General features: G+C 41.4%; 4 protein-coding genes across 6 annotated transcripts in view; 2 read left to right on the top strand and 2 right to left on the bottom strand.

Moving 5' to 3' along the window:
* Positions 1-6,271: 6,271 nt before the first annotated feature.
* On the bottom strand, positions 6,272-9,092 carry pigh (phosphatidylinositol glycan anchor biosynthesis, class H). Its single transcript, XM_034699448.1, has 4 exons — positions 8,574-9,092; positions 7,180-7,389; positions 6,966-7,049; positions 6,272-6,824 (listed from the first exon to the last, which is right to left on the bottom strand). Exons 1-4 carry the CDS (start codon positions 8,751-8,753, stop codon positions 6,753-6,755), a joined length of 546 nt encoding a protein of 181 aa, XP_034555339.1. The 5' UTR covers positions 8,754-9,092; the 3' UTR covers positions 6,272-6,752.
* A 2,521-nt stretch (positions 9,093-11,613) lies between these two features.
* zfyve1 (zinc finger, FYVE domain containing 1) lies at positions 11,614-18,977 on the top strand. Of its 2 annotated transcripts, none has more exons than XM_034699028.1 (13): positions 11,614-11,884; positions 12,305-12,800; positions 13,724-13,967; positions 14,054-14,314; positions 14,425-14,639; positions 14,736-14,842; positions 15,262-15,370; positions 15,457-15,554; positions 15,843-15,960; positions 16,089-16,259; positions 16,383-16,563; positions 16,733-16,846; positions 17,497-18,977. In XM_034699028.1, the coding sequence occupies exons 2-13, from the start codon at positions 12,312-12,314 to the stop codon at positions 17,727-17,729; spliced, it is 2,340 nt and encodes a 779-aa protein (XP_034554919.1). In that variant the 5' UTR covers positions 11,614-11,884; positions 12,305-12,311; the 3' UTR covers positions 17,730-18,977. The 2 variants fall into 2 exon arrangements, with proteins under 2 accessions (XP_034554919.1, XP_034554918.1); XM_034699027.1 differs by having other exon boundaries at positions 12,275-12,800.
* On the bottom strand, positions 18,583-24,983 carry wdr21 (WD repeat domain 21). Its single transcript, XM_034699029.1, has 13 exons — positions 24,549-24,983; positions 24,286-24,434; positions 22,539-22,696; positions 22,273-22,355; positions 21,728-21,830; positions 21,449-21,592; positions 21,156-21,205; positions 20,970-21,049; positions 20,742-20,834; positions 20,547-20,644; positions 20,242-20,418; positions 19,873-19,987; positions 18,583-19,571 (listed from the first exon to the last, which is right to left on the bottom strand). The coding sequence occupies exons 1-13, from the start codon at positions 24,659-24,661 to the stop codon at positions 19,339-19,341; spliced, it is 1,596 nt and encodes a 531-aa protein (XP_034554920.1). The 5' UTR covers positions 24,662-24,983; the 3' UTR covers positions 18,583-19,338.
* A 510-nt stretch (positions 24,984-25,493) lies between these two features.
* The window catches only part of dpf3 (D4, zinc and double PHD fingers, family 3), a 29,347-nt gene continuing 29,125 nt past the window's right edge, over positions 25,494-25,715 (top strand). For both annotated transcript variants that reach the window (XM_034699032.1, XM_034699030.1), the window contains exon 1: positions 25,494-25,585. In XM_034699032.1, coding sequence (XP_034554923.1) covers positions 25,554-25,585 — 32 coding nt within the window. In that variant the 5' untranslated portion in view covers positions 25,494-25,553. The remainder of the gene's footprint in view (positions 25,586-25,715) is intronic.

Genomic DNA, 25,715 nt, shown 5'->3' with positions numbered 1-25,715 from the left:
GGTATGGTTCTGTTTCGGTTCGTTTCCGGTTCGGTTCTGGTTCAGTTCTGGTACGGGTCTGGTTCGGGTCTGGTTCGGTTCGGTTCTGGTTTGGTTTTGGTTCGAGTCTGGTTCGGTTCTGGTACGATTCTGGTAAGGTTCGGTTCTTGTTTGGTTCTGGTTCGGTTCCGGTTCGGTTCCGGTTCAGTTCTGGTTCGGGTCTGGTTCGGTTCTGGTTCGGTTCTGGTTTGGTTTTGTTCTGGTTCGGTTCTGGTTTGATTATGGTAGGGTTCAGGTTCGGTTGTGGTTGAGTTTGATTCTGGTTCTGTTTCCGTGAGTTTGGTTCTGGTTCTATATGCTTAAATTAAGTGCTGGTTCTAAACCTAACCCTAATCCTAATCCTAACCCTAATCCTAACCCTAACCCTAATCACAACCCTAACCCTAATCACAACCCTAACCCTAATCACAACCCTAACCCTAATCACAACCCTAACCCTAACCCTAATCACAACCCTAACCCTAATCACAACCCTAACCCTAACCCTAACCCTAATCACAACCCTAACCCTAACCCTAATCACAACCCTAACCCTAATCACAACCCTAACCTTAATCAGAACCCTAACCCTAATCACAACCCTAACCCTAATCACAACCCTAACCCTAACCCTAATCACAACCCTAACCCTAACCCCAACCCTAATCACAACCCTAACCCTAACCCTAATCACAACCCTAACCCTAACCCTAATCACAACCCTAACCCTAACCCTAACCCTAACCCTAATCACAACCCTAACCCTAACCCTAATCACAACCCTAACCCTAATCACAACCCTAACCCTAATCACAACCCTAACCCTAATCACAACCCTAACCCTAACCCTAATCACAACCCTAACCCTAATCACAACCCTAACCCTAACCCTAACCCTAATCACAACCCTAACCCTAACCCTAATCACAACCCTAACCCTAATCACAACACTAACCTTAATCAGAACCCTAACCCTAATCACAACCCTAACCCTAATCACAACCCTAACCCTAACCCTAATCACAACCCTAACCCTAACCCCAACCCTAATCACAACCCTAACCCTAACCCTAATCACAACCCTAACCCTAACCCTAATCACAACCCTAATCCTAACCCTAACCCTAATCACAACCCTAACCCTAATCACAACCCTAACCCTAATCACAACCCTAACCCTAACCCTAATCACAACCCTAACCCTAACCCTAACCCTGATCACAACCCTAACCCTAACCCTAATCACAACCCTAACCCTAATCACAACCCTAACCTTAATCAGAACCCTAACCCTAATCACAACCCTAACCCTAATCACAACCATAACCCTAACCCTAATCACAACCCTAACCCTAACCCCAACCCTAATCACAACCCTAACCCTAACCCTAATCACAACCCTAACCCTAACCCTAATCACAACCCTAACCCTAACCCTAACCCTAACCCTAATCACAACCCTAACCCTAACCCTAATCACAACCCTAACCCTAACCCTAATCACAACCCTAACCCTAACCCCAACCCTAATCACAACCCTAACCCTAACCCTAATCACAAGAATAACCCTAATCACAACCCTAACCCTAATCACAACCCTAACCCTAACTCTAACCCTAACCCCAACCCTAACCCTAACCCTGATCACAACCCTAACCTTAACCCTAATCACAACCCTAACCCTAATCACAACCCTTACCCTAACCCTAATCATAATCATAACCCTAACCCTAATCATAATCATAACCCTGACCCTAACCCTAATCATAACCATAACCCTAACCCTATTCACAACCCTAACCCTAATCACAACCCTAACCCTAACCCTAATCACAACCCTAACCTTAACCCTAATCACAACCCTAAGCATAACCCTAACCCTAATCACAACCCTAACCCTGACCCTAATCACAACCCTAACCTTAACCCTAACCCTAATCACAACCCTAACCATAACCCTAACCCTAATCACAACCCTAACCCTAATCACAACCCTAACCATAACCCTAACCCTAATCACAACCCTAACCCTAATCACAACCCTAACCATAACCCTAACCCTAATCACAACCCTAACCCTAACCCTAATCACAACCCTAACCTTAACCCTAATCACAACCCTAACCCTAATTACAACCCTAACCCTAATCACAACCCTAACCCTAATCATAACCCTAACCCTAATCACAACCCTAACCCTAATCACAACCCTAACCCTAATCACAAGCCTAACCCTAACCCTAACCCTAACCCTAACCCTAATCACAACCCTAACCCTAATCACAACCCTAACCCTAACCCTAACCCTAACCCTAACCCTAATCACAACCCTAACCCTAATCACAACCCTAACCCTAACTCTAACCCTAAACCCAACCCTAATCACAACCCTAACCCGAACCCTAATCACAACCCTAACCCTAATCACAACCCTAACCCTAATCACAACCCTAACCCTAATCACAACCCTAACCCTAACCCTAATCATAATCATAACCCTGACCCTAACCCTAATCATAACCATAACCCTAACCCTAATCACAACCCTTACCCTAATCACAACCCTAACCCTAACTCTAACCCTAACCCCAAACCTAATCACAACCCTAACCCTAACCCTAATCACAACCCTAACCCTAATCACAACCCTAACCCTAATCACAACCCTAACCCTAACCCTAATCATAATCATAACCCTAACCCTAATCATAATCATAACCCTGACCCTAACCCTAATCACAACCCTAACCCTAACCCTAATCACAACCCTAACCCTAATCACAACCCTAACCCTAACCCTAATCATAATCATAACCCTAACCCTAATCATAATCATAACCCTGACCCTAACCCTAATCATAACCATAACCCTAACCCTAATCACAACCCTAACCCTAATCACAACCCTAACCCTAACCCTAATCATAATCATAACCCTAACCCTAACCCTAATCACAACCCTAACCCTAACCCTAATCACAACCCTAACCCTAACCCTAATCACAACCCTAACCCTAACCCCAACCCTAATCACAACCCTAACCCTAACCCTAATCACAAGCCTAACCCTAATCACAACCCTAACCCTAATCACAACCCTAACCCTAACTCTAACCCTAACCCCAACCCTAACCCTAACCCTGATCACAACCCTAACCTTAACCCTAATCACAACCCTAACCCTAATCACAACCATTACCCTAACCCTAATCATAATCATAACCCTAACCCTAATCATAATCATAACCCTGACCCTAACCCTAATCATAACCATAACCCTAACCCTAATCACAACCCTAACCCTAATCACAACCCTAACCCTAACCCTAATCACAACCCTAACCTTAACCCTAATCACAACCCTAACTCTAACCCTAACCCTAATCACAACCCTAACCCTAACCCTAATCACAACCCTAACCTTAACCCTAACCCTAATCACAACCCTAACCATAACCCTAACCCTAATCACAACCCTAACCCTAATCACAACCCTAACCTTAACCCTAACCCTAATCACAACCCTAACCATAACCCTAACCCTAATCACAACCCTAACCCTAATCACAACCCTAACCATAACCCTAACCCTAATCACAACCCTAACCCTAATCACAACCCTAACCCTAACCCTAATCACAACCCTAACCTTAACCCTAATCACAACCCTAACCCTAATTACAACCCTAACCCTAATCACAACCCTAACCCTAATCATAACCCTAACCCTAATCACAACCCTAACCCTAATCACAACCCTAACCCTAATCACAAGCCTAACCCTAACCCTAACCCTAACCCTAATCACAACCCTAACCCTAATCACAACCCTAACCCTAATCACAACCCTAACCCTAACCCTAACCCTAATCACAACCCTAACCCTAATCACAACCCTAACCCTAACTCTAACCCTAAACCCAACCCTAATCACAACCCTAACCCGAACCCTAATCACAACCCTAACCCTAATCACAACCCTAACCCTAACCCTAATCATAATCATAACCCTAACCCTAATCATAATCATAACCCTAACCCTAACCCTAATCATAACCATAACCCTAACCCTAATCACAACCCTTACCCTAATCACAACCCTAACCCCAAACCTAATCACAACCCTAACGCTAACCCTAATCACAACCCTAACCCTAATCACAACCCTAACCCTAACCCTAATCATAACCCTAACCCTAATCATAATCATAACCCTGACCCTAACCCTAATCATAACCATAACCCTAACCCTAATCACAACCCTAACCCTAATCACAACCCTAACCCTAACCCTAATCATAATCATAACCCTAACCCTAATCATAATCATAACCCTGACCCTAACCCTAATCATAACCATAACCCTAACCCTAATCACAACCCTTACCCTAATCACAACCCTAACCCTAATCATAACCCTAACCCTAATCACAACCCTAACCCTAATCACAACCCTAACCCTAATCACAAGCCTAACCCTAACCCTAACCCTAACCCTAATCACAACCCTAACCCTAATCACAACCCTTACCCTAATCACAACCCTAACCCTAACCCTAACCCTAATCACAACCCTAACCCTAATCACAACCCTAACCCTAACTCTAACCCTAACCCCAACCCTAATCACAACCCTAACCCTAATCACAACCCTAACCCTAACCCTAATCATAATCATAACCCTGACCCTAACCCTAATCATAACCATAACCCTAACCCTAATCACAACCCTTACCCTAATCACAACCCTAACCCTAACCCTAATCATAATCATAACCCTAACCCTAATCATAATCATAACCCTGACCTAACCCTAATCATAACCATAACCCTAACCCTAATCACAACCCTAACCCTAATCACAACCCTAATCCTAATCACAACCCTGATCCTAACCCTAATCACAACCCTAACTCTAATCACAACCCTAACCCTAATCACAACCCTAACCCTAATCACAACCCTAACCCTAATCACAACCCCTAACCTTAACCCTAATCACAACCCTAACCCTAATCACAACCCTAACCCTAATCACAACCCTAATCATAATCATAACCATAACCCTAAACACAACCCTAACCCTAATCACAACCCTAATCATAATCATAACCATAACCCTAACCCTAACCCCAACCCTGATCACAACCCTAACCCTAACCCTAATCACAACCCTAACCCTAATCATAATCATAACCCTGACCCTAACCCTAATCACAACCCCTAACCTTAACCCTGCATGAGTTTGCATGAGTTTGCTTCTGGTTCTATATGCTTAAGTTTAGTGCTGGTTCTAAACCTAACCTTAATCCTAACCCTAATCCTGTACCATAGTGATAAACAGATAACACTTAAATTTGAATCAAGTAAATACCACTTGTATACTTTAAAACAGAGGGTCATTTCATTCCTTGTGGACTCAACATGACAGCATTTATACTTTTCAAGTAATTGATCTTAAACACTTTCAGAAAATTAACAGTAACAAGACTCACATATCCCTTCGAGCCACCAAATGGTATCATAACAATGGTGTATGCTGTTTTGTAATGACACAGCACAATTTTATGATTTACTAGAAATGTATTCAAATTATTTCACGGACCCCCACGCTATGGTTCGCGGACCCCCAGGGGTCCCAGGACCACACTTTGAGAACAACTGAGCTAGAGTACGGTAATTGAGCCAAATGTACCATAAAACATAAACAATATACCCCCGTTTTCTGTGAATGCATGATTATGAAGTGAAGGAGAAAAGATGTGAAAAAAGATGTGCAGTGTCGCTGTCTTTTCCAGCACAGCATGCACTCAACTTTCAATGAATGGGGATGTGTTTTGTTAATAGGATCAGGTCGCACGCAGCCATGTTGGAATCATTTTCCAGGACTATATGTGATTTTCCAGGACATTTTACTTTTTCTCCCATTTTCCAGGTGTTTTCCAGTACTGGAAAACTGGTCAACTGTTTTCCAGGTTTTCCAGGACGCGTGGAAACCCTGTTTATTATTATTCCTAAAGCAGCAGGTTTATGGGGTCCTATCTATGTAAATCACTAGATATACTGTCTGTACATCTGAAGTGATTTGTCTGAAGTGTCATAAATGCTTCTATCAGAGTTGGGTAATAGTAATTAAGCATGAGTAAGAGCAAGGCTGCCCCCTACTGGAGATATACAATATCACTCCCCATTTTAAAAGGTATCCCAGGAAAAAACACTACCACTAGTGATGGTAAATAAATTAGAAACAATGTTGATTCTATGTTTTATTAAAATTATTTCTAGTACAAAAATACAGTTTAGGAATCCTTCTAAAATACAGACATTGAATTAATAAGTCAACTTCTATCTAAATGAATAAATAAGGAAAGAGGAAAGGTGATCAAAGGGCATTTCTAACTGTTAATTCAATGTCAGGTACAAATGTGGCTCAGTAGGTTCAAACAAGAAGTCTAGACTGGTGCATATTATTATTCAGGTGGCTACAAAACACGGTATAACATAAAGTCATTAATACACTTATATTGGTCATCAGATCAGATTGATTGGATGTACAGTGTGTTGATGAAGGCATGAAAAGGAGAAATATACAAAAAATGAATGACTAATAACTGAATCAAGATGCACCACAATTAATAAAAACGGTCTCTGCATTCATCCTTTGAAAAGAACACAACTTATTAAACTATAGGCTCCCAGAAACATCTCTGATGGATGACCACCACTTCATACCATCAGCACTTAGAAAGAATCTCCTGACAGCTCTTGTAAACCTTCACCAGGCAGTTCAACCTCGGCTTTGAACTCTGAAAAATGAAGACAGGAGGTTCATCAGATACAGTGCACTAAAAGCCTCATGTGGGAGGTAAACAAGGAGGAACTTAAGTTACTTGTCATAAGAAATTTACTCTACTTGAGAGATGTGTGCACCTAACATTCAAGCTTACCTGGAACAACGGCACAACACTTGACACTGCATTAGGCTCTGAAGAGTCCTTCAACAGCACACAGAGGTAATAAATGATTTGATGCTGAAAGAGAAGGTTACACTTCATTTTAATTATCTTAAACAGAAATACAGCTTTTTATAAATAACAGATTAATCACAGAAAAATGCAAATGTAATCGGGTGAAAGACATTTACATAGTTTTCTTATTCACCATATATATAGCTTCATTGATGACTATATCCTTAATCTTGCTCATCTCAATGAATGTGGTGGTCTCTCGGCCTGAGGCGTAGCTGGAAGACACCTGGATGCCCAAAGAGCCAATGACGAGCAGGGACTCGTGGTCAACCTTCACAAAGTGGATGTGAACCATCATGCCAACCAGGGTGATGAGTATAGCACAGGACAGCACAGCAGTGTTCTGCAAGACAAAGATGGAAATCTCATTCAGTGTTAGGATGTGCCAATTTGAATCATTAGATCCAATCCCCAAAATATAAAATCAAATCAGCTTTATTTATATAGCACTTTACACACAACACAGTTGATGCAAAGTGCTTTACAACTGAAAATGAGGAAAACAAAGAGAACATGAAATAAAGAAAAACACAAACAGAGGAAGAGAGAGGGAAAAAAAGAGTGGTATGAGAGCAATATAATCAAAAATTAAATTAACAGTAATAATAACAACAGTAATGACAAGAAATACAATTAACAGGGCAGTGAGTATCTGAGCCAGTGTGGTTAAGGTCACTTAAAAGCTAATGAATAAAAGTGCATTTTGAGACGACTTTTAAAAGTCTCTACGAGGGGGGAATTCCACAGTTTTGGGGCACAGATGAAGAAGGCTCTGTCCCCATATCTCTTTGTCCTTGATGTTCGGACAGACAGGAAGTTTTGGTGTGATGATCTGAGTGCTCTGACAGAGTGATACGGAGACAGGAGTTCTGAGATGTAAGTGGGGGCCAAACCATGAAGTACTTTATATATCAAGTAACAAGGTAATTTCGTAGCTGACCGGAAGCCAGTGTAGGGAGGCAAGAATTGGTGTTATGTGGTCTCTCTTTTTTGACCTTGTCAGGATCCTGGCTGCTGCATTTTAAACTATTTGAAGGCGAATAATGAGGATTGAGTGATGCCAAAGTACAAGGAGTTACAGTAATCGATGCGTGATGATATGAAGGCGTGGACGACTTTTTCCAGGTCTGAGGTGCTTAAGATTAATTTGAGTTTGGAGATGGTGCGGAGCTGAATCGTATGTGCTTTGGCAACAACATGTCTTCGTTCATGCCAATAAAGCAAATTGAATTGATATATAAAACATACAGTAAGTTCTGCTTCTACAATTGTATGTATCACAAGGAGCATGACCATAGACTGCATGACAAGTAATTGGGAATTAGAAGTATTCTAGTTTGGTAATAAATTAAACTACAGTGAAAGTGTGTGTATTTTTTCACACACACACACACACACACACACACACACACACACACACACACACACACACACACACAAACACACACACACACACACACACACACACACACACACACACATACAACTGTTACTCCACATACATGTAGTTTTACTCATGATGCTCACCTCTGTGATGAAGAAAACAGCGTAAGCTACAAGCCAAACAGAGCAGGTGAACACCATCACCTTACCGATGGACACTTTGGCAGAGCTGACAATGAACTCTCTGCAGAAACCAGAGTGACTCTGGCAGTCCAGAGATATGGCTTTGCCATTAATGTCTGTGAAGGCTTCATCTTCCATCATAAAGGCAACAAAACCAGGACGTGGAGAGGACCAGCGAACATGAATTCGCACTAATACGAACAGTTAGCTGAGCTAGCTAACACTGACTGGCTGGTTCACTGTTTTGTCTGCAGACGGGCAAGGTCAGTCGCATATGAAGAGCTGCGGTGTTACATTGATGTATGAAACAAGGGAACTTATACATGCATACATGCGACGCTTGGTTTGTCCGGTGAAAAATAGAAAAGGAAACGTATGTGACAGCAAAAACACTACAATATTCAGAGAAAACCATAGGGAGATACCAGGGAGATACCAACGCGGAAACAGGTGATTTTATTCCAAAATCAATAGTGACATTAGGTGCGCTTGTGACTTACTCCGGGCTGTCCAGGTTGGGTGGTTGTAAGCGGAGTTAACACAAGAGTACGTTTAAAAAGGGAACTGACACGTTTTGTTTGACACTGTTTCGTTTACTCCAATTACAAGGAAATATATGCAATGCAGCAACCGGTATTTGCACAGTTTACACCAGGTTTACACATACATTACTTGCTGTCTCCGCTCAACTGGGTACTCATCGGTGTACGCCGGCTCCAACTAAAACACACCTTAAAGCAGCTGGAAGGCACAAGGCATTATGGGTAATCGGTTATCATCCTGTTGATAGCAGTCTATGGTTGATAGCTATGGTTAGTATGGAGGTTAGTAGCCCTTCATTGTCCATTCAAGGATTGTCAGTCCTAGATAAAAAAATGTAATAATAGATTGATAAGAAATAATTTTAATGTAAAACTATTCCCAGGTAGACAGAGCAGAGCACAAAAAATCAACAGAAAAATTAAGAACAATGTATCTCACATTCCCTATACCACCAAAAGCAAAAGATACATTCTTTAAAATTAAGAACAATATTTATCCTTCTAAAGAATTACTCTGTGCACGCTTTAAATTTGAAGATAATTTATGCCCCTTTTGTGAAAATGAACCATGTTTTCTTCTCATGCCAAACTGTGAAAACCTTCTGGACTGATATCCATGAATGGTTAAAAGTAAAAACTAAATCCATTCCAATTTCCTTTTCAATAAATGACATAACTTTCAGTTTGATATTAAATAATAAAAAAGATGAAAGCTGCTGTAACATAATCCTGTGCCTCTTAAAATTCTTTATTCATAAAAACAGGATTGTGAAACCTCCCCCCAAATTTGTTGTTTTTCTAAATGAATTCTAAATATACCTAAAACCATTGAAAATAATGAAAGGACTAAGAGCACTTAAAATATACAATTCCCTCACTGAACTTTTGAAATGACTCCCTCTCCTTACTCAACTTATTTTATTATTTATTTTCTATGTATGTTTAATTCTCTCATTTACCTTAAATTAGCAACTGAAGCTGTATTGTTTCTGTGTCCTTAATGATTGTTTATATATATTTATATGATGCTACTTCTGAATGTACCCATTAGTCATGGGCATATCAATTCTGTGGTATATCCATATTTACTACTCATTTGAGTATTGATTACTCTAATAGAATATTGATACTAATTAATAAATGTGAAATAAAAGCGCATGTGTCACTTCTGATTCTTTTAGGGTAACTTACTCCAAAGTTTTGTACTGACAAATTCAGAGACATCATGATCATAGTGTCATTTTAACAGTGGGCATAGTGAAGAGGCTGTTTTAAGCTTTCCACTCAGAGAATTTAAATAGAGGATGTTGATTATTTATTATTTATGTGTTTTTCTAAATTTATTTCATTTTTTTAAAAAAAGGCCAGCAAAGGATTTGCATATTAAAGTTTTTGAATTAACAGTATTTGTCATGGGACTTGTCTTACAAGCGTTGCATTTTATTAAAAATAATAAATCACTGAAAGTATCGGTATCGGGTATCGGATATCAGGTATGCGAATAAATTGCCAAAAAAGTAAGTAGTAGTATCGTATCGAATCATAAAAGTGTGGTATCGCCCAGCACTAGTACCCATTGTTTACATATCAGGACATCCTCAGGTCTCAGAGTGAGGTGTCAGGCCTCAGATGAAAAAGCATCATGTCTCAAACCTGATAAAAACCTGATATAAACCGAGGATGTCCTGATATGTACACCATGTCGCTCCCTTTGGATTCTCTCTATCAAATCAAACTAAATGACCCCTCACTCGATCACTTGCGGATCCCTTCCGGTATTTGGTACATTCCCTTTCCGTAAAAATGAAATGTTAATTTGTTTCAGAAATGGTAAAAGTGTACTGTTGATTGTAAAATTGTCTCCAGCTTTGTAAAAGTGTTTGATCTTTTGTAAATTCGTTTCCTTAAATGTAAATTTGTTTTGGCCTTGGTAAAACTGTATGTATTTAGATGTAATTTTGTTTTATAAAATGTAAAAATGTTTTCCAAAATATAAATTTGTCTCCAACTTTGTAAAGGTGTTTCAACCTTTCTAAACTAGTTTTGTCCTTCAGGGCCACCGTACTAAACGCTAAAATGTATTTATTTATTTATTTTTAATCTAAACAATCAGACATGACCAGGAACAATGACAGACTCAGACCACACACACTTAACTTGGATTATCAAGAGATTACACCTCCTTTGAAACTGAAAAACATATTACTGTGGTGTATATCACATTTTCGCAGCAGCCATATAACAGATATACATATGAAAGAAAGAATGACAGGAGCATAAAATAAATTAATAAAACAATAAAAAGTAGGGTCATAAGGACAATGTAAAGCATACTGATTAAATACAGAGGGTTTAGAGTGGGTTCAATTCTGCAATAAAGCAAGAATATGTTATGGTTTATGCCCCGTGCTTCTACACAACTTCCAAATCCTTCATCTCCCAGAATGCACCGCGCGTGTATGACTTTTGAACTCTGGATAAAAACAAGCCGATCAGCTGATGTAAAAGCAACAACATCAACAGGGGTTTGACACCAAATAGCTCAGCAGGCTAACTTTCTCACCGACGTTAGCCGTATGAGGCGGACGGCGGCACGGTGATAGACTGTGTACGTGTCCACTTTTAGACCGTGATGAGGCAGCGTTTTAGTCCGGGAACTGCTCCTCTTTGGTCGGACTGGTAGACCCTGCTAGGTCAGTCTATTGAAGCGAAGGTTGTTTGTTTCTCCAGGTGTGTATCTTTGTGTTGTTCATGCTATGTAACGGGTTTATGTCTAAGTTTCACGTCGTATTGTTTACCATCGTAGCAGCAACATTTCTGAACCAAGATACGAGATGCAGGGCAGCTTATGTTAGCTCGCAAATGTTGTGCCAAACATAGTTATTACTAGTCTTGACAAGTGTGTTTAAAATTAGCTGCCTCGAGTTGCTTTAGTAGAGACTGAATGTCCTCGTTAGTAGTAAACAGTAAAGGGGTTAAGGTTGAACATGTCATTGCAACACTTGACTGCAATCCAGATGAGTTAATATATTTTCCAGGGAATTTAAACATATCATTGCTGGTTATAAAGATCTGTTAAAAAGGGGTCATTGTTGTGACTCTTCCACTGTTTCACATTAGTCTTAGTAACCCATCGTCCTGCACTGTCAGGTTTGAAATGAGTGGTCAAAGTCCAGCTGTAGACAAAGGGATGAACACTGTCCTGGGCTGTCAGGAGAGCTACGCCTGCGGGGGGTCAGATGAGGCTGCGTTTGAATGTGATGAATGCGGCAGCTTGCAATGTGTCCGCTGTGAACTGGAGCTCCATCGCCAGGAGCGGATGAGGAATCACGACCGGGTTCGGATTGCACCGGGCCATGTTCCTTTCTGCGACTCGTGCAAAGGTGACAGCAGCTGCCCTGTCAACGGTGGACGACTCAGGGCGGTGGTACGCTGCCAGGGCTGTAAGATCAACCTGTGTTTGGACTGCCAGAAACGCACCCACAGTGGAGTCAACAAGAGGAAGCACCCTCTGACACCTTACCCCCCAGCCAAAGCACCCCAGGATAACAATGTGGGTGGAGGGGAGTCAGAGATGGAGATCCTGAAGGCCGAGCTGGACAAGGTGTGCAGCTTTCTGTTGGTGGACGAGCGGGAGGAGATGCAGGTAAATCCTTGAAAGCAACTATTTATTCTTTTACAGCATCATTCATGTTTTGTCATGACAACAGGGTTGATCTTGTGATGATCATCTCAGAACTCCTGTCTCCGTATCACTCTGTCAGAGCACTCAGATCATCACACCAAAACTTCCTGTCTGACTGAAATTTGACAAACAGGTAAATCAGGTAGTGAAAATAAGTTTCATGCAGCTCCGCAAACTCAAATTAATCTTAAGCACCTCAGACCTGGAAAAAGTCATCCACGCTTTCATATCATCACGCATCGATTACTGCAACTCCTTGTACTTTGGCATCACTCAATCCTCATTATCTTGCCTTCAAATAGTTTAAAATGCAGCAGCCAGGATCCTGACAAGGTCAAAAAAGAGAGACCACATAACACCAATTCTTGCCTTCCTACACTGTCTTCCGGTCAGCTCCAGAATTCATTTCAAAATCCTTCTGTTCGTATATAAAGCACTTCATGCTTTGGCCCCCACTTACATCTCTGTCTCCGTATCACTCTGTCAGAGCACTCAGATCATCACACCAAAACTTCCTGTCTGTCCAAACATCAAGGACAAAGATATATGGGGACAGGGCCTTCTCCATCTGTGCCCCAAAACTGTGGAATTCTCTTCCCCTCCCCCTCTGTCGAGACTTTTAAACTAACACTGTCTCAGATACTCACTGCACTGTTAACTGTATTTCTTGTCATTACAGTTGTTAGTATTACTGTTAATTTCATTTTTTAATTATACTGCTCTCTTACCGCTCTTCTTTCCCTTTCTCCTCCTCTGTTTGTGTTTTTTTTTTTTTAATTTCATGTTATTTTTGTTTTCCTCATTTTCTGTTGTAAAGCACTTTGGATCAACTGTGTTGTGTGTAAAGTGCTATATAAATAAGTTTTTGTTTTTTTAACTCTTAGGTTAAGAATGTAGAAGACTTTGTGAACAGACTGGGCTGCCAGCCGGAAGAGCTCCTGAAGGTGGTGTCCATCTTTGGAAACACTGGTGAGGGCAAGTCCCACACCCTGAACCACACATTTTTCCTTGGACGAGAGGTGTTCAAGACCTCACCCACCCAAGAGTCCTGCACTGTGGGTGTATGGGCAGCTATGGACCCTGTGCATCGAGTGGTAGTCATCGATACAGAGGGACTACTTGGAGCTGGTATGGAACAAACAATACATTTGCTCATATAATTCAATTGATAGTTGCTGTTGTGAACATTTATTACTATTTTCCCCTACCATTAGGAGCCAATCAGGGTCAGCGGACACGTCTGCTCCTCAAAGTCTTAGCCATATCTGATGTAGTCATCTACCGAACCCATGCCGACCGTCTTCACGATGATCTCTTCAAGTTCCTTGGTGATGCATCAGATGCCTACTTGAAGCATTTCACTAAGGAGCTGAAAGCAACCACCACTCGCTGTGGTCTGGATGTCCCGTTGTCCACTCTGGGTCCTGCAGTTATCATCTTCCATGAGACCGTACACACTAAGCTACTGGGTTCAGGTACAAACATGAATCATTTTATTCTTGAAGTGTACTTTCAGGGGATTCATTGAGCAGAAGGAACTAAGATGAGTCAAAGATGCTATTTTTTCTCTCTCCTGAATGTCCAGACAAACCGTCTGAATCAGCTGAGCGACTTCTTCAAGAGCGCTTCAGGAAGCTGGGTCTGTTTCCGGAAGCATTTAGCTCCATTCAGTATCGGGGAACTCGAACCTACAACCCTCCCACGGACTTCAGTGGTTTGCTGCGGACCCTAGAGCAACAGCTGGATAACAACACCACCCGCTCGCCACGCTCAGCCAGTGTCATCTACAAGGCTCTGCAGGTAGTAATCCCTTACTGATGTATCCCTGATTCCTTGTTAAAATCATCTAGAATTACTGACAGTAAAGCTTTGCCTTTGTGTTGCCTCTTCCATCAGGCCCTGAGCGAAAGCTTCAGTGGGGACATTCCAGAGGAGCAAATGACTAGTAACTCATTCTTCCCAGATGAGTACTTTACCTGCTCTAGCCTCTGCCTCAGCTGTGGGTAGGTTGCCTTTACTTTGATTGATTCATTCATAAAAAAGCAGCAATTAGAATCAGGGAGAGCGCCACAAACTTTGTAACTTGAATTAAGTCTCAGATGCCAGAGCAGAATTCTGAGATGCAACGGAGTGTCGATCTGCCATACAGGACTGCTTAATTGTTGTCAGTTTCACCCTTTTGATGACAATTATTCACAGAAATTTTGATAGAAGAATACATTTTACAGTTCTTTCTTTGCATTTTAGATTTCCTGTAATAGATCTATAAATACAAACATATGAAATGATGTAGTTATTGAAAGAACTACGTTATGAAAGGTCATTTTTGAAGGATGATAAATACCACAACAACAACAGATGACAAAATGTCACAACCAAAGAATCATCTTTTAAATATTCCTGAAAAACTGTGGTCTTTCAGTTCAGGCTGTAAGAGAAGCATGAATCACCTGAAGGAAGGACTCGACCATGAGGCCAAACATCGCTGCCGCTACTCCGCCCAGTACGACAACCGCATCTACACCTGCAAGGCGAGCACAAACCCCAAAAAAACACACATTCATGTTGATGTATGCCCGCTTTGAGATGTTTTAAGTGTCTGTGTTGATCTTCTCAGGCCTGCTATGAGGGAGGGAAGGAGGTAATAGTTGTTCCGAAAACGACGGCCTCATCTGACTCACCGTGGTTTGGTTTGGCCATTTATGCTTGGTCTGGGTGAGTCCAGCTGCCAGTTTGTAAAATGATTCGAAATGTGTTTCCTGCTAGCAGAAACAATTTAATACATCTGTGCTTATTATGGAAAAAGAGAAAATCTCACTGTTATAATGCAGCCAGGAACAGTTCTGCTAGTCATTATCCAGGGCAATTATAACCAAAGAAAAATCTTGAAAGAATATTTCACAGTAGGTACAACACATTAGCACATTGGATTTTTGTGATTTAAGATAGACTGAGAGGCAATATAATCACTCCCTATGACTGAAAACCTTTGTCTTTGTACAGGTATGTTATTGAGTGTCCCAACTGTGCAGTGATCTACAGAAGCAGGCAGTACTGGTATGGAAACCAGGACCCAGTGGAGACAGTGGTACGAACGGAGATCCAGCACATCTGGCCCGGAGTAAGAGCAGTGTAGAGCAGCCTGAAAGTGATCCGTCTGAATAAAATATTAACATACAAGTCAAACAAATGACGTACAAGAAAGGGTCTCAGTGCACTCAGTTGTGTCTATGCTTTCTTTTTTTTCAGTCTGATGGTTTTTTGAAAGACAACAACAATGCTGCTCAGAGGTTGCTGGATGGAGTCAAATACATTTCTCAGTCGGTGTCTGAACTCAGCGTCAAACCTGCCAAAGCTGTCACCTCCTGGCTTACAGACCAGATTGCTCCCACATACTGGAAACCAAACTCCCTTATCCTGGTACGTACATAGAAATGTCCTCAAAGTGGGTGTAGTTAAAAATATATCTCCTCCTGAGTCTTGTGCTTGATGGAGTTGCAACAAAAGTGTGATGTTGTGTGCGTGTGCGTGTGTTTGTCGCAGAAATGCCATAAATGTGCAGAAGAGTTTCAGCCCAACGACACAAAGCACCACTGCCGTGCCTGTGGGGAGGGATTCTGTGATTCCTGCTCCTCAAAAACAAGGCCAGTCCCTGAGAGGGGCTGGGGGCTTGCGCCTGTCCGTGTGTGCGATGCCTGTTTCCACAACAGAGGGATCTCAACTGGTAAGAGAAATCACCCTCTCCTTTTTACATCCACTATAGGATGTACTGAGACGCTTGTACACAATTCTGTCTCTAATGTTCAATGTGTATCAGCTTACTGTTTTTCTGGATGTGGCTCTACGCTGTGTGCGAGTGCCTGATCTGATGCGTGCATGTGTCTGTGCTGCAGAGCTGCTGGATGCTGCCTTGGAGGAGGAGGGAGGCACACTGATAGCTAGGAAGGTTGGGGAGGCGGTGCAGAACACGTTAGGAGCTGTTGTTGGTGCCATCGACATACCTCTGGGTGAGCATAAGATGAGGTTACATGATCAAGAAGAAAAGGTGGACTCCTTGCTGAAACAATCGCTCTGTACAGCTGGTCTTCAACACAGAAAATAGACTTATTGGGAAAAAGTATATTGTTTACATGGAAAAAACTATAAACAGTGATGCTAGATTTCCCTTCTTTTGGCTTCGGTGGGTGCCTTTGGAAAGCCTTCTTGTTAAATGAGGTTGGGAATAAGAATTATTTGATGCATTCTCTTAAAAGAATCCAGATGAAGTAATTATTTGTTACTACAGTTGCAACTTACCCTAATTTTCTTAGGAAATTGATCAATCATTTGGTCAATAAAATGGCAGAAACAATGAAAAATTATTCAAAAAATGCCCTCTTGTATTGGATCTACAGTCCAACACCCAAAGATAGTTAATTTAGTATAATAAGTTGTGTTTTCAGTGATGGACCTAGAATTTTTGGGCCTTTTTTAAACAAACAAGAACAGTTTTACTGATTGAAATGCTCTAAATAATATGACTTTCTGCTTTGCACAGATGCTATTAAACATCTGTTCTAATTATATTGTTTGATTACTGATATCTTTGTGAAGTCAGATCAAATAAGTAGTCAAACAAATCCTATTAATAACCGTGTCACATCTCTTCTGCATTCAGGCCTGGTGAAAGATGCAGCTCGCCCAGCCTACTGGGTCCCAGATCAGGACATTCACTCCTGCAACGAGTGCCAGAGGGAGTTCTCCCCTCGCCTCTCCATCCATCACTGTCGCGCCTGTGGGCAGGGCGTGTGTGATGACTGCTCTCAGGAGCGCCGTGCCGTGCCCTCCCGTGGCTGGGACCACCCGGTGAGGGTCTGCAACGGGTGCAACCAGAAAGCCGGGGATCTCTAGCAGGACGAGGAGGAAGACACCGTTAAAAGACATCTGCCTCTTAAACTGGAATTGACGTTTTGACTGAAAGGTTTCTTTTCTCATGCCACTGGACTCTCTGTGGCAGGTCGGACTCTTGCTTGTTTTTAAAGCTGTCCCCACGTCACTTAAGTCCCTATTCATTTTAATACACCTATATGTTACACTGTGAACATAAGCAGTCAGACTGAAACTTGAATATCAAGACGCTAAGAAGTTACAACATATTTACAATGTTTAATGAAAGGCAGGTTCAATTCTATGTAACCATTTGATCCTCAAAAACTGGTACCCATGCACATGAAGCCCTGACCCCCTTTGACAATCTCTCCCAGTGTGACTCACTAGTCCTATTAGCACCTTTTATTTGGTGCTACATGTGTATATCATTTATTATCAGAAATACTGACTGAGCATCTTAAACTGACTCCAGGTTTGCACTTAGAAACTCAGAGCTCTGAACGCTGCGTTCAGGGCCGGCATTGGAAGAAAAAGGAAGGAAACTTGAAATTGCGTTTGAACAGACGTCTGGCGGTTTCTTCACTGCTTTTCTTTGGCTTCAGGAGGATTGACACAATCAAAAGCTAACAATGTACTGTAGCACCGAGATGCATTCCTACTTAAATAATTATCTACTTACATAATCCTTTGTGCTTGTTTGGGCAGATGGTATTGGAGCATCCTTGATAAAAAAGCTGTGTGGATGACTGCTTAAATTTTAGATTATAAATATAAGGGAAAAAAAGGTTTACTGGGGTTGTAGGGATATTTTTAAATGGCCTCATTTTATTTTTAAAATGTCAAAACTACTATCAGGAGAAACATGACTGCAGTGTAATGAAACAAAGCTTTTATAGAGTGGCTGGCTCCCAGTAGCAAACGTGGTTCAGGAAAGACTTCAATGTCACTTTGAGGCTGGCCCCTCAAAACAGGAGCTAATAACTCAGGCTGTTTAGGGATGTTAGCAATGTTTGATGTTACCTTTACTGCAACAATACTTTATCTGACAAATACAACATATGATGGAGCCGTGGCATTATGATATCTGGCTGTGACCTGGAGGAGTTACTTTGGTTCTGATGTCATAACAAATAAGCCTAAATACCATCAGTCAAGGAGCTCAAGGCCATCTCAGACTGAGATGTTCAATAAATATCACAAGGAACAAATCAATCAATACCTTTATGATCTTGTATGCTCATACAGTATGTAATAAACTACAGAAAATCATTCCGTGTGTGCTGATTCTTCCAGAAACAACAAGACGTTTTTAAAAAAGGTGATTTGCAGAATTCTTCAAAATCAGATCACAGACATCCTCCATTATAATAGGAGTTACATATTAAGAGCACTTTATGTAAAGGTTACACAAAGCACTGTTACCTCTAGTTCATCTCAGCACTCACATCTGTATTTTCTTTTGTCATTAAAAAGTCACTTGAAAGTAAAATTCCCCTGAGACTTCAAACAGACTTCCAAACCAAAAGTTCATTCCAGCAATGTGGAAATATACCAATCACAATCCAGGAGATGAAGTACATCATTAAGATCTCATTCACAAATTTGGCAAAAGAAAAAAAAGAGTCTTTTCTTAAATGGCCGCCTGGTGCTCTCCTTCTTCCTGGTAGTCGGTGTTGTAGGGGAAGTAGTACAGGTCGTGTTTGACGGCCATGAGCAGACCGGGGAGCCCCCTGCAGCCGCCCAGCTTGGAGGAGAAAACCACGCTCGGGATCAGGTCGTTTGCAGCTGGGTGAGGCGATGGTATAGTCCTCAGTAGGTGTCCATCTTTAAGGCTCCATAATCGTGTGTAGCAATCCTGACCAACTGAGGACAGAGGGAGGAAGGAGGAGGAGGAGGAGGAGGAGGAGGAGGAGGAGGAGGAGGAGGAGGAGAGCAGATGAGTATTTATTTTTCTTCTTTCAAAAAAAGAATTTGATCACACCTTCGGAAGGATGTGAAATCTTTGGCAGACACAGTTCTCATAATTTACTTCGCCTGGCTTTAGTGTATTTATATCTGCAGCTTGATGGCTCTAACTTCAAGCTCATGTTAGATGTGTCTCTTTAACAAAGTCAGTTTTAAGAGTGATGATTATAAATATGGTATCAGTTTTATCTTCTCTTACCTGCCAACAAAAGCCCTTCAGGCTCATTGACATGGATGGGAAGGTAGGCGTGCTCGTTGTAGTGTCCCTTGTACTCCTGTACCGGCTTTGTCACTCGAACATCCCACAGCTTAATCTGCAAAAGTATAGAAAATAGAACAAAGTAAGAGCACTGTGTGATCAAACTGATTTCTTTCTTTGTGGGGGCTGATGTCTTATAAGTAAAACAGCTTTTTAACACATCCATGAAACAAACAAACAAAATGTGTTCTTCATTTCTTCATCATCTCACATGTAAAACACAGTCAACATGCCAGCAATTTCTAAACAAAATTTAGTAAAGGGAGCCAAACTGTTTCAAAAATGCAATGTTCGCGCCAATAATCTCACCTGGCCTTGCATATCAGCAGCCAGCAGGTAGTTCTCATCCTCCAGGACGCGCACAGACGTAATGGCCGACTCTTGATGGAAGCGGCTGGTCTTGGAGCTTTGGTCCCTGCGCACACGCTGCCGCAGGTCAATGCTGAAGATCTCTCCTGATCTGCAGCCGTTGAACAGCACAGGAACCTGGAACAAAAAAATAATCCATCATTTTCTTTTCTTTTCTGTCCTGCCAAAGAAACAAAGATAACTCATTCAAATGTTGTGTGACCAGTGGAATCAAACAGGAATAAATGTAACAACAGATGACTCACTCTGAGGGCAAACTGCTGGGCCAAGACGTCACTGCCAGTGCCGTACGTCTGAGTCCGGCCGGTCTCTGCGTCTTTCACTATCACCCTGCGAGAAAGTCCTGCAAACACAAGCCAGGAAGTTGTAAGACATTTTCATTTATCTATAAGGAGGAAGTGTATGCACAGTCAATTTAAACACTGATGGCTTGAACAGACCTGTGCTGAAGGTCTTGTCAAATTGGGGGTTGAGACACCAGGCACACGACCAGGCGGAGGATATCTTGAAGCTACACAGCATCCCCGGCTGGTCTGAGGAGAGAGTAGAGATTGTAAAATCACAGGTATAACAAAAAACAATACTTAGCTTGGTAACCACAATCTAACTTTGTGAGAAATAAAATAGAAAGTGCACAAAATGTGAAACACCAGAGGAGATTCTACAACCTGGGTTGGAGTTGCTGAAGAGGGAAGCAGGGAGTAAACTGACGCAGCCGGGAGTGTCCGCCGCTCCGACCAGACACAGCCTGACAGTCAGCGTGGTCAAGGAAAGGAAAGAAGGAAAGCAGAACTCAAACTGCAATTTGATGATTTAAAGACATGTAACATTATTAAGAATCTAAAGAAGGATACAAGACATGGGAGTCTGGGTAGTTGACCGAGGCCCAGCAAATGGAATTCACCTGAAACACATTTTAAAAAGCTTTAACACACAACTCCAACATTTAGATTGTTACTGACGAAACCAAGCTTTGTTTACAAAACTTTGAAGGACAAATCAGTATTGACACCTGTAGCACAACAGAGGTACAACAAACTAGTCCAACAGGTTTCCTTTCCTATGTAGGGCAAGACATATGTAAACCGTGTATCATCAGAGTGTACATATTCATTGTTACTGCTCAAGCTTCAGTGAGAACACCCACCTTTCTGTTGGTAAAGTAGAGGTTGTCACACATTTCCACCGACAGAGACCCTCGGCTGCCGCTGCTGAAGTTCATGATGCCATATTTGCAGCCTCCGTGCGACACATCATTGACTGTGAACACTCGCTCACAAGCTGAGTCGCCCTAAAATAAACAGGAGAGGAGGTGTCATAATTTAACAACACATTCAGACCCCTCACTGACCCTGAATCATAGATAATAACTGCCACTGTAATATTAGAGATACAGATGATGTACTGCCTGTGTGTTTATTCTCACCACTATGAGTCTGAAGTTATCTGTGTTTGGGTTGCTGTTGTCTGAACTCTGGATCTCCAGTTTGTGCCGTCTCATAGCGCTGACCTTCACCTCATGGACCAGCCTGTGGACACACAGTAACCTTGGTAACAAAGAGTTCCTACAAAGACGAGAACCATTTGCAGCAGGTCTGTTTGACTGCAGCGATCCAGCTGTGTCTGTCTCCTTGTTAAAATATGTATATAATACAACTTTAGTGAATACATATGTAAATCTATCATGTGAGTTTAATTTAAATAATTCAATCCAAACATTTCAGGCATGTTTTCATTTATTTTCATCTTTTCTGAAAACCTCTGTCTAAAAGGATTAGCATCGTTATTAGTGGTCGGCTATGCTCCAACTAAAACCCACACTTCACATCCAAAGCTGATTATTGTTAAAGCCAGACTCACTTTTGCATAGTTGGCCGCCTGTAATGCGCCACAGCTGTGGGTGTTGTAATATGTAAAGGGTACAAGAAAATCAGCTCTAAGGCCATATATGTGTGTACACACATTCAGTACCTGCAGTAGGAGTTCTCAGGTAACAAGCCGAGATGTCTTTTCTGCAGCAGCAAAGAAGTGTTAAGTCCTTTTCTTGGTGCTTTCTGTGAAGAAGAAAAGATTCAGCATTTAAAAAAATGTGTTTGGAAGTTAGACACAGAGTGAGGACAGAAGTCTCACACTCCCTGCCTTAAGCATTTAAAGACTATTACAGCAGTAAACGACACTACATGACCTCTATGGGCCTCTTACAGTATGTTTGTATTTGGACAACACAACAGGCTTACTTTTCTAGGTTTCTCATCTTCCGCCAGCATCTTGTTCCTCTGTTTTTCCCTTTCTTTCTCCTGCAGCTGCTCTCTGGTTAGTGGGTTACAGTTATTGTGTCCAGGCAGCAGGCGGAAGTAACGATTTTTCTCTGGGTCAAAGTAGTAACCGGGCAGCTCTGGAAACCAAACCAAACAAAGCGTGAAGATTTGTATTTCTGGTACCAGTAATCTCTGTAAAACATTGTATTCACAGACCTGCCAACACTCAGGATTTAGGCGTGAGGTACCGCTTTTGAACTTATTCTCCCGCTGTATTCCCGAGTTGTTATTTCTCCCGACAATCTCCCTATTTCACGTTGATGTCAATCAAATGAGTGTCCCTCAACTTCTTTTTCAAGAGGTCCTCTACTTGAGCCTTGTATTCAAACCCCCAGAAACATTCACCCCTCCTTTACCTGTAGCTGCATGAGATCGTTTCTGACAGCAGGTAAACACAGACACACAGGTACTTAAGACAGGTAGCTGTGTGACACCGGTAGCTGAAGTGTTCATTAGACAAATTGTTATAAGTTCAACAAATTTCTGCACTGTTTAAAGATTGTATCCATCCCTAATTAAAGTGGGTTAGCCCTGTTCTTGCTAGCTAATTTAAGTTGTGACGTGCAATAACGCAGCATCCTCTTTAAAGTTCATCAGGAGAGTTTAGAGCTGTGTGAATCTGATGACAGAGTGCTGACAGTGTAACTATCACAATATCACAGCTGAAGTTATTAAATCACTAAACTCTACCTGATGACCTCAGGTGGAGATGCAAAGGACATCTCTTCCTTCTTTAAATAAGGAGCAGAAATCCGCAGAGGCTGAGGATGCAGAGGTTACTGTAGGTCAGATAACATGTAGCTGTAGGTAATAATATGATTTAAAGGACCCAGATAAATGACTTTAAAAAGCACATAGAGATGTAGATTCATGTTACAGAGACTCCTGCATTCAAAACTGTATTGAAATAATACTGTAATGGTATTAATATTAAAATATGGTGTCAACACAAACTACTCTACCTGGAATATGTGTGTGTGTTCCTCCTCACTGCAGTGGCTCACTCTACTCTCACTCTTCAACATGTTTATGGATTGTCACATTTGTAAGACATGGATTTTTTAAAATGTTGTATGTTTTCAATGTTATATTTTACTGCAAACCTTGAAATTAAGAGACATTTAAAGTACTTGACGTACATATCCGTTTATTAAATGTATTAATCTGCAGTTCAGGGTCACATTATATATTACATGTGCAATACGTCTTTCTACCCATCTTCCCAGTTCTGTTCTGTACATTGTTTATACCTAGGATACAAGTCTGTGCACATTTTCACCAAGTCATTGGTTTTGGAAATATTTGTGAATTTAATTATTTAGTTGTGTATATACGTTGTGTATATATGTTGTAAGATATGCTTATTTTTACTTCTTTAATTCTAATTGCTAATAACTTTTTAATAATTGCTATTTTATAGGCTTTGGTTGCTTTATACTGTTTTGCACTGTCTCCTTTGCTGCTGTAACACTTACATTTCCCCGTTGTGGGACGAATAAAGGATATCTTATCTTATCTTATATTACTATATATGGACGGGGTTGCTGGGTATAGGCTGATTTTATCATACTCCAGAAAATCTCCCTATTTTTCACAATCCTATGTTGGCAGGTATGTATTCATCTTTATCATACAGGCACGCAAAGAGGTGGCGTCTGGTACTGACCTGGTGCAGAATTGCTTGTACTAGAGGAAGCAGATGAAGATGAAGGTGATGATGAGGCGGACGGGATTGAGGATGAGGATGACTGGTCTTCATATCTTCTGGGATGCTGTGTTTCTCTGTGGTATGGCCCTGAATCATTATGTCCAGACCTGTGAACACAAAATCGAGTCCTGGTCAGCTGAATTTGAAACACATTTTCACACAGCAGAGGCCAGATTGGCAGTATTGATCACGAAGCAAGAACATAATCCTGTTTGTATTACCACTGTTCGTCTTGCGTCGACCTCTGCCGGTTGCCTCTGTACCAGCCGTGGCGATGACCACCTCCGTGTCGCCTGTGTGGTCGCTGCCCTTCTCTCCAGTTCCACTTCTTCATCTCTGCTGTGCAGTAAAACTCAAAGCCCTGTATTTCATATACTTCCGTGTGTACGAGACTATAGCATGCTCACTAAAAATGACTGAGCAAGTTGACACGATAGCTATCTTGAGCTCACGTTCGCCACACGTCTTTCTCTTTATATTTATGTTGGACTAAAAGACAATCATTGGTAGAAAAGGCTTTAAATCAATCAACCAACGCGTATAGAATGTTTGTGAGATGAACAAAACGTGGCAGATTGATACTTCATTAGCTAACCACGCTCACTACTGTACATTGAGTTCCTGCCATCTTGTCCCGCCTCCACATATCAGTGATTGGCTGATGGCTAACAATACTGCATGACGTATCGCGCATTCATTGGCTGTTCTCTTAGTGAGTGTATCGGCCACACATCAAAAACAATATAGTAACAACGTATCCAGGTTTAATCTGTATCATACAGTCTGTGATTGTGACGCATAGACAGACCATTAACATTAGAAAACGTGGACAAAAGTCGTTGAATTATATCCATCCCTTCAATCATTCCTGATGAATTAAAGGAAAAGATCAAGAGGTTGTTTTGTTCATTCTCCAAACAGCTACTATCACTGTTAACACGACAAAATCCTTATATCAGCACTCCAGACTCACACAAATCAGCTTTCTTTAATCTGAAGCCACCAAAATAAAGAGAAGCAGTTTTAATCCTGATACATTATCTCTCCTCTGAAAACAGGGACATTGATTTTGACAGATTTCTCTGAAGCCACTCCCCCTGCTCTGATGCTTGTGTTGTATTGGTAGAGATCACAGTGCCCACGACCGCATTGGCTGTTGTGTTTTTTTCATAAAGGTCCCAAACTACACCGAGATTTGGAATATTACGTTACAGTCCAGCAGGAAAATGGCGACTGTCATTCATAATCCTCTAAAATCGTAAGTAAACTGCAGAAAAAAAAATATTTCAATTTGCACAGTTTGATTGCATGTGGTGACTGCGTCCAGGATGTACACAGGGTTGACCGCGTGTTTCTGTTGAAATCTTCATATTAACTCTTTTGTCATT

The sequence above is a fragment of the Notolabrus celidotus genome, chromosome 13, assembly GCF_009762535.1.
Source record: "Notolabrus celidotus isolate fNotCel1 chromosome 13, fNotCel1.pri, whole genome shotgun sequence".
NCBI lineage: Eukaryota > Metazoa > Chordata > Actinopteri > Labriformes > Labridae > Notolabrus > Notolabrus celidotus.
The sequence above is the reverse complement of the archived record's forward strand: the minus strand, read 5'-3'. Positions and strand labels throughout refer to the sequence as shown.

Bases quoted from the DNA above. Each gene is read 5' to 3' on its own strand.
- pigh (XM_034699448.1), bottom strand. From the start codon at position 8,753: ATGATGGAAGATGAAGCCTTCACAGACATTAATGGCAAAGCCATATCT. The intron at 7,390-8,573 runs GTGAGCATCATG...TTTGTCTTGCAG, and splicing joins CTGTTTTCTTCATCACAGAG to AACACTGCTGTGCTGTCCTG. The intron at 6,825-6,965 runs GTAAGCTTGAAT...TTCATTTTTCAG, and splicing joins GTGTTGTGCCGTTGTTCCAG to AGTTCAAAGCCGAGGTTGAA.
- wdr21 (XM_034699029.1), bottom strand. From the start codon at position 24,661: ATGAAGAAGTGGAACTGGAGAGAAGGGCAGCGACCACACAGGCGACAC. The intron at 24,435-24,548 runs GTAATACAAACA...TTGTGTTCACAG, and splicing joins TCGACGCAAGACGAACAGTG to GTCTGGACATAATGATTCAG. The intron at 20,835-20,969 runs GTTGTAGAATCT...CTCTCTCCTCAG, and splicing joins CTTCAGCAACTCCAACCCAG to ACCAGCCGGGGATGCTGTGT.
- zfyve1 (XM_034699028.1), top strand. From the start codon at position 12,312: ATGAGTGGTCAAAGTCCAGCTGTAGACAAAGGGATGAACACTGTCCTG. The intron at 12,801-13,723 runs GTAAATCCTTGA...TTTAACTCTTAG, and splicing joins ACGAGCGGGAGGAGATGCAG to GTTAAGAATGTAGAAGACTT. The intron at 16,847-17,496 runs GTGAGCATAAGA...TTCTGCATTCAG, and splicing joins TGCCATCGACATACCTCTGG to GCCTGGTGAAAGATGCAGCT.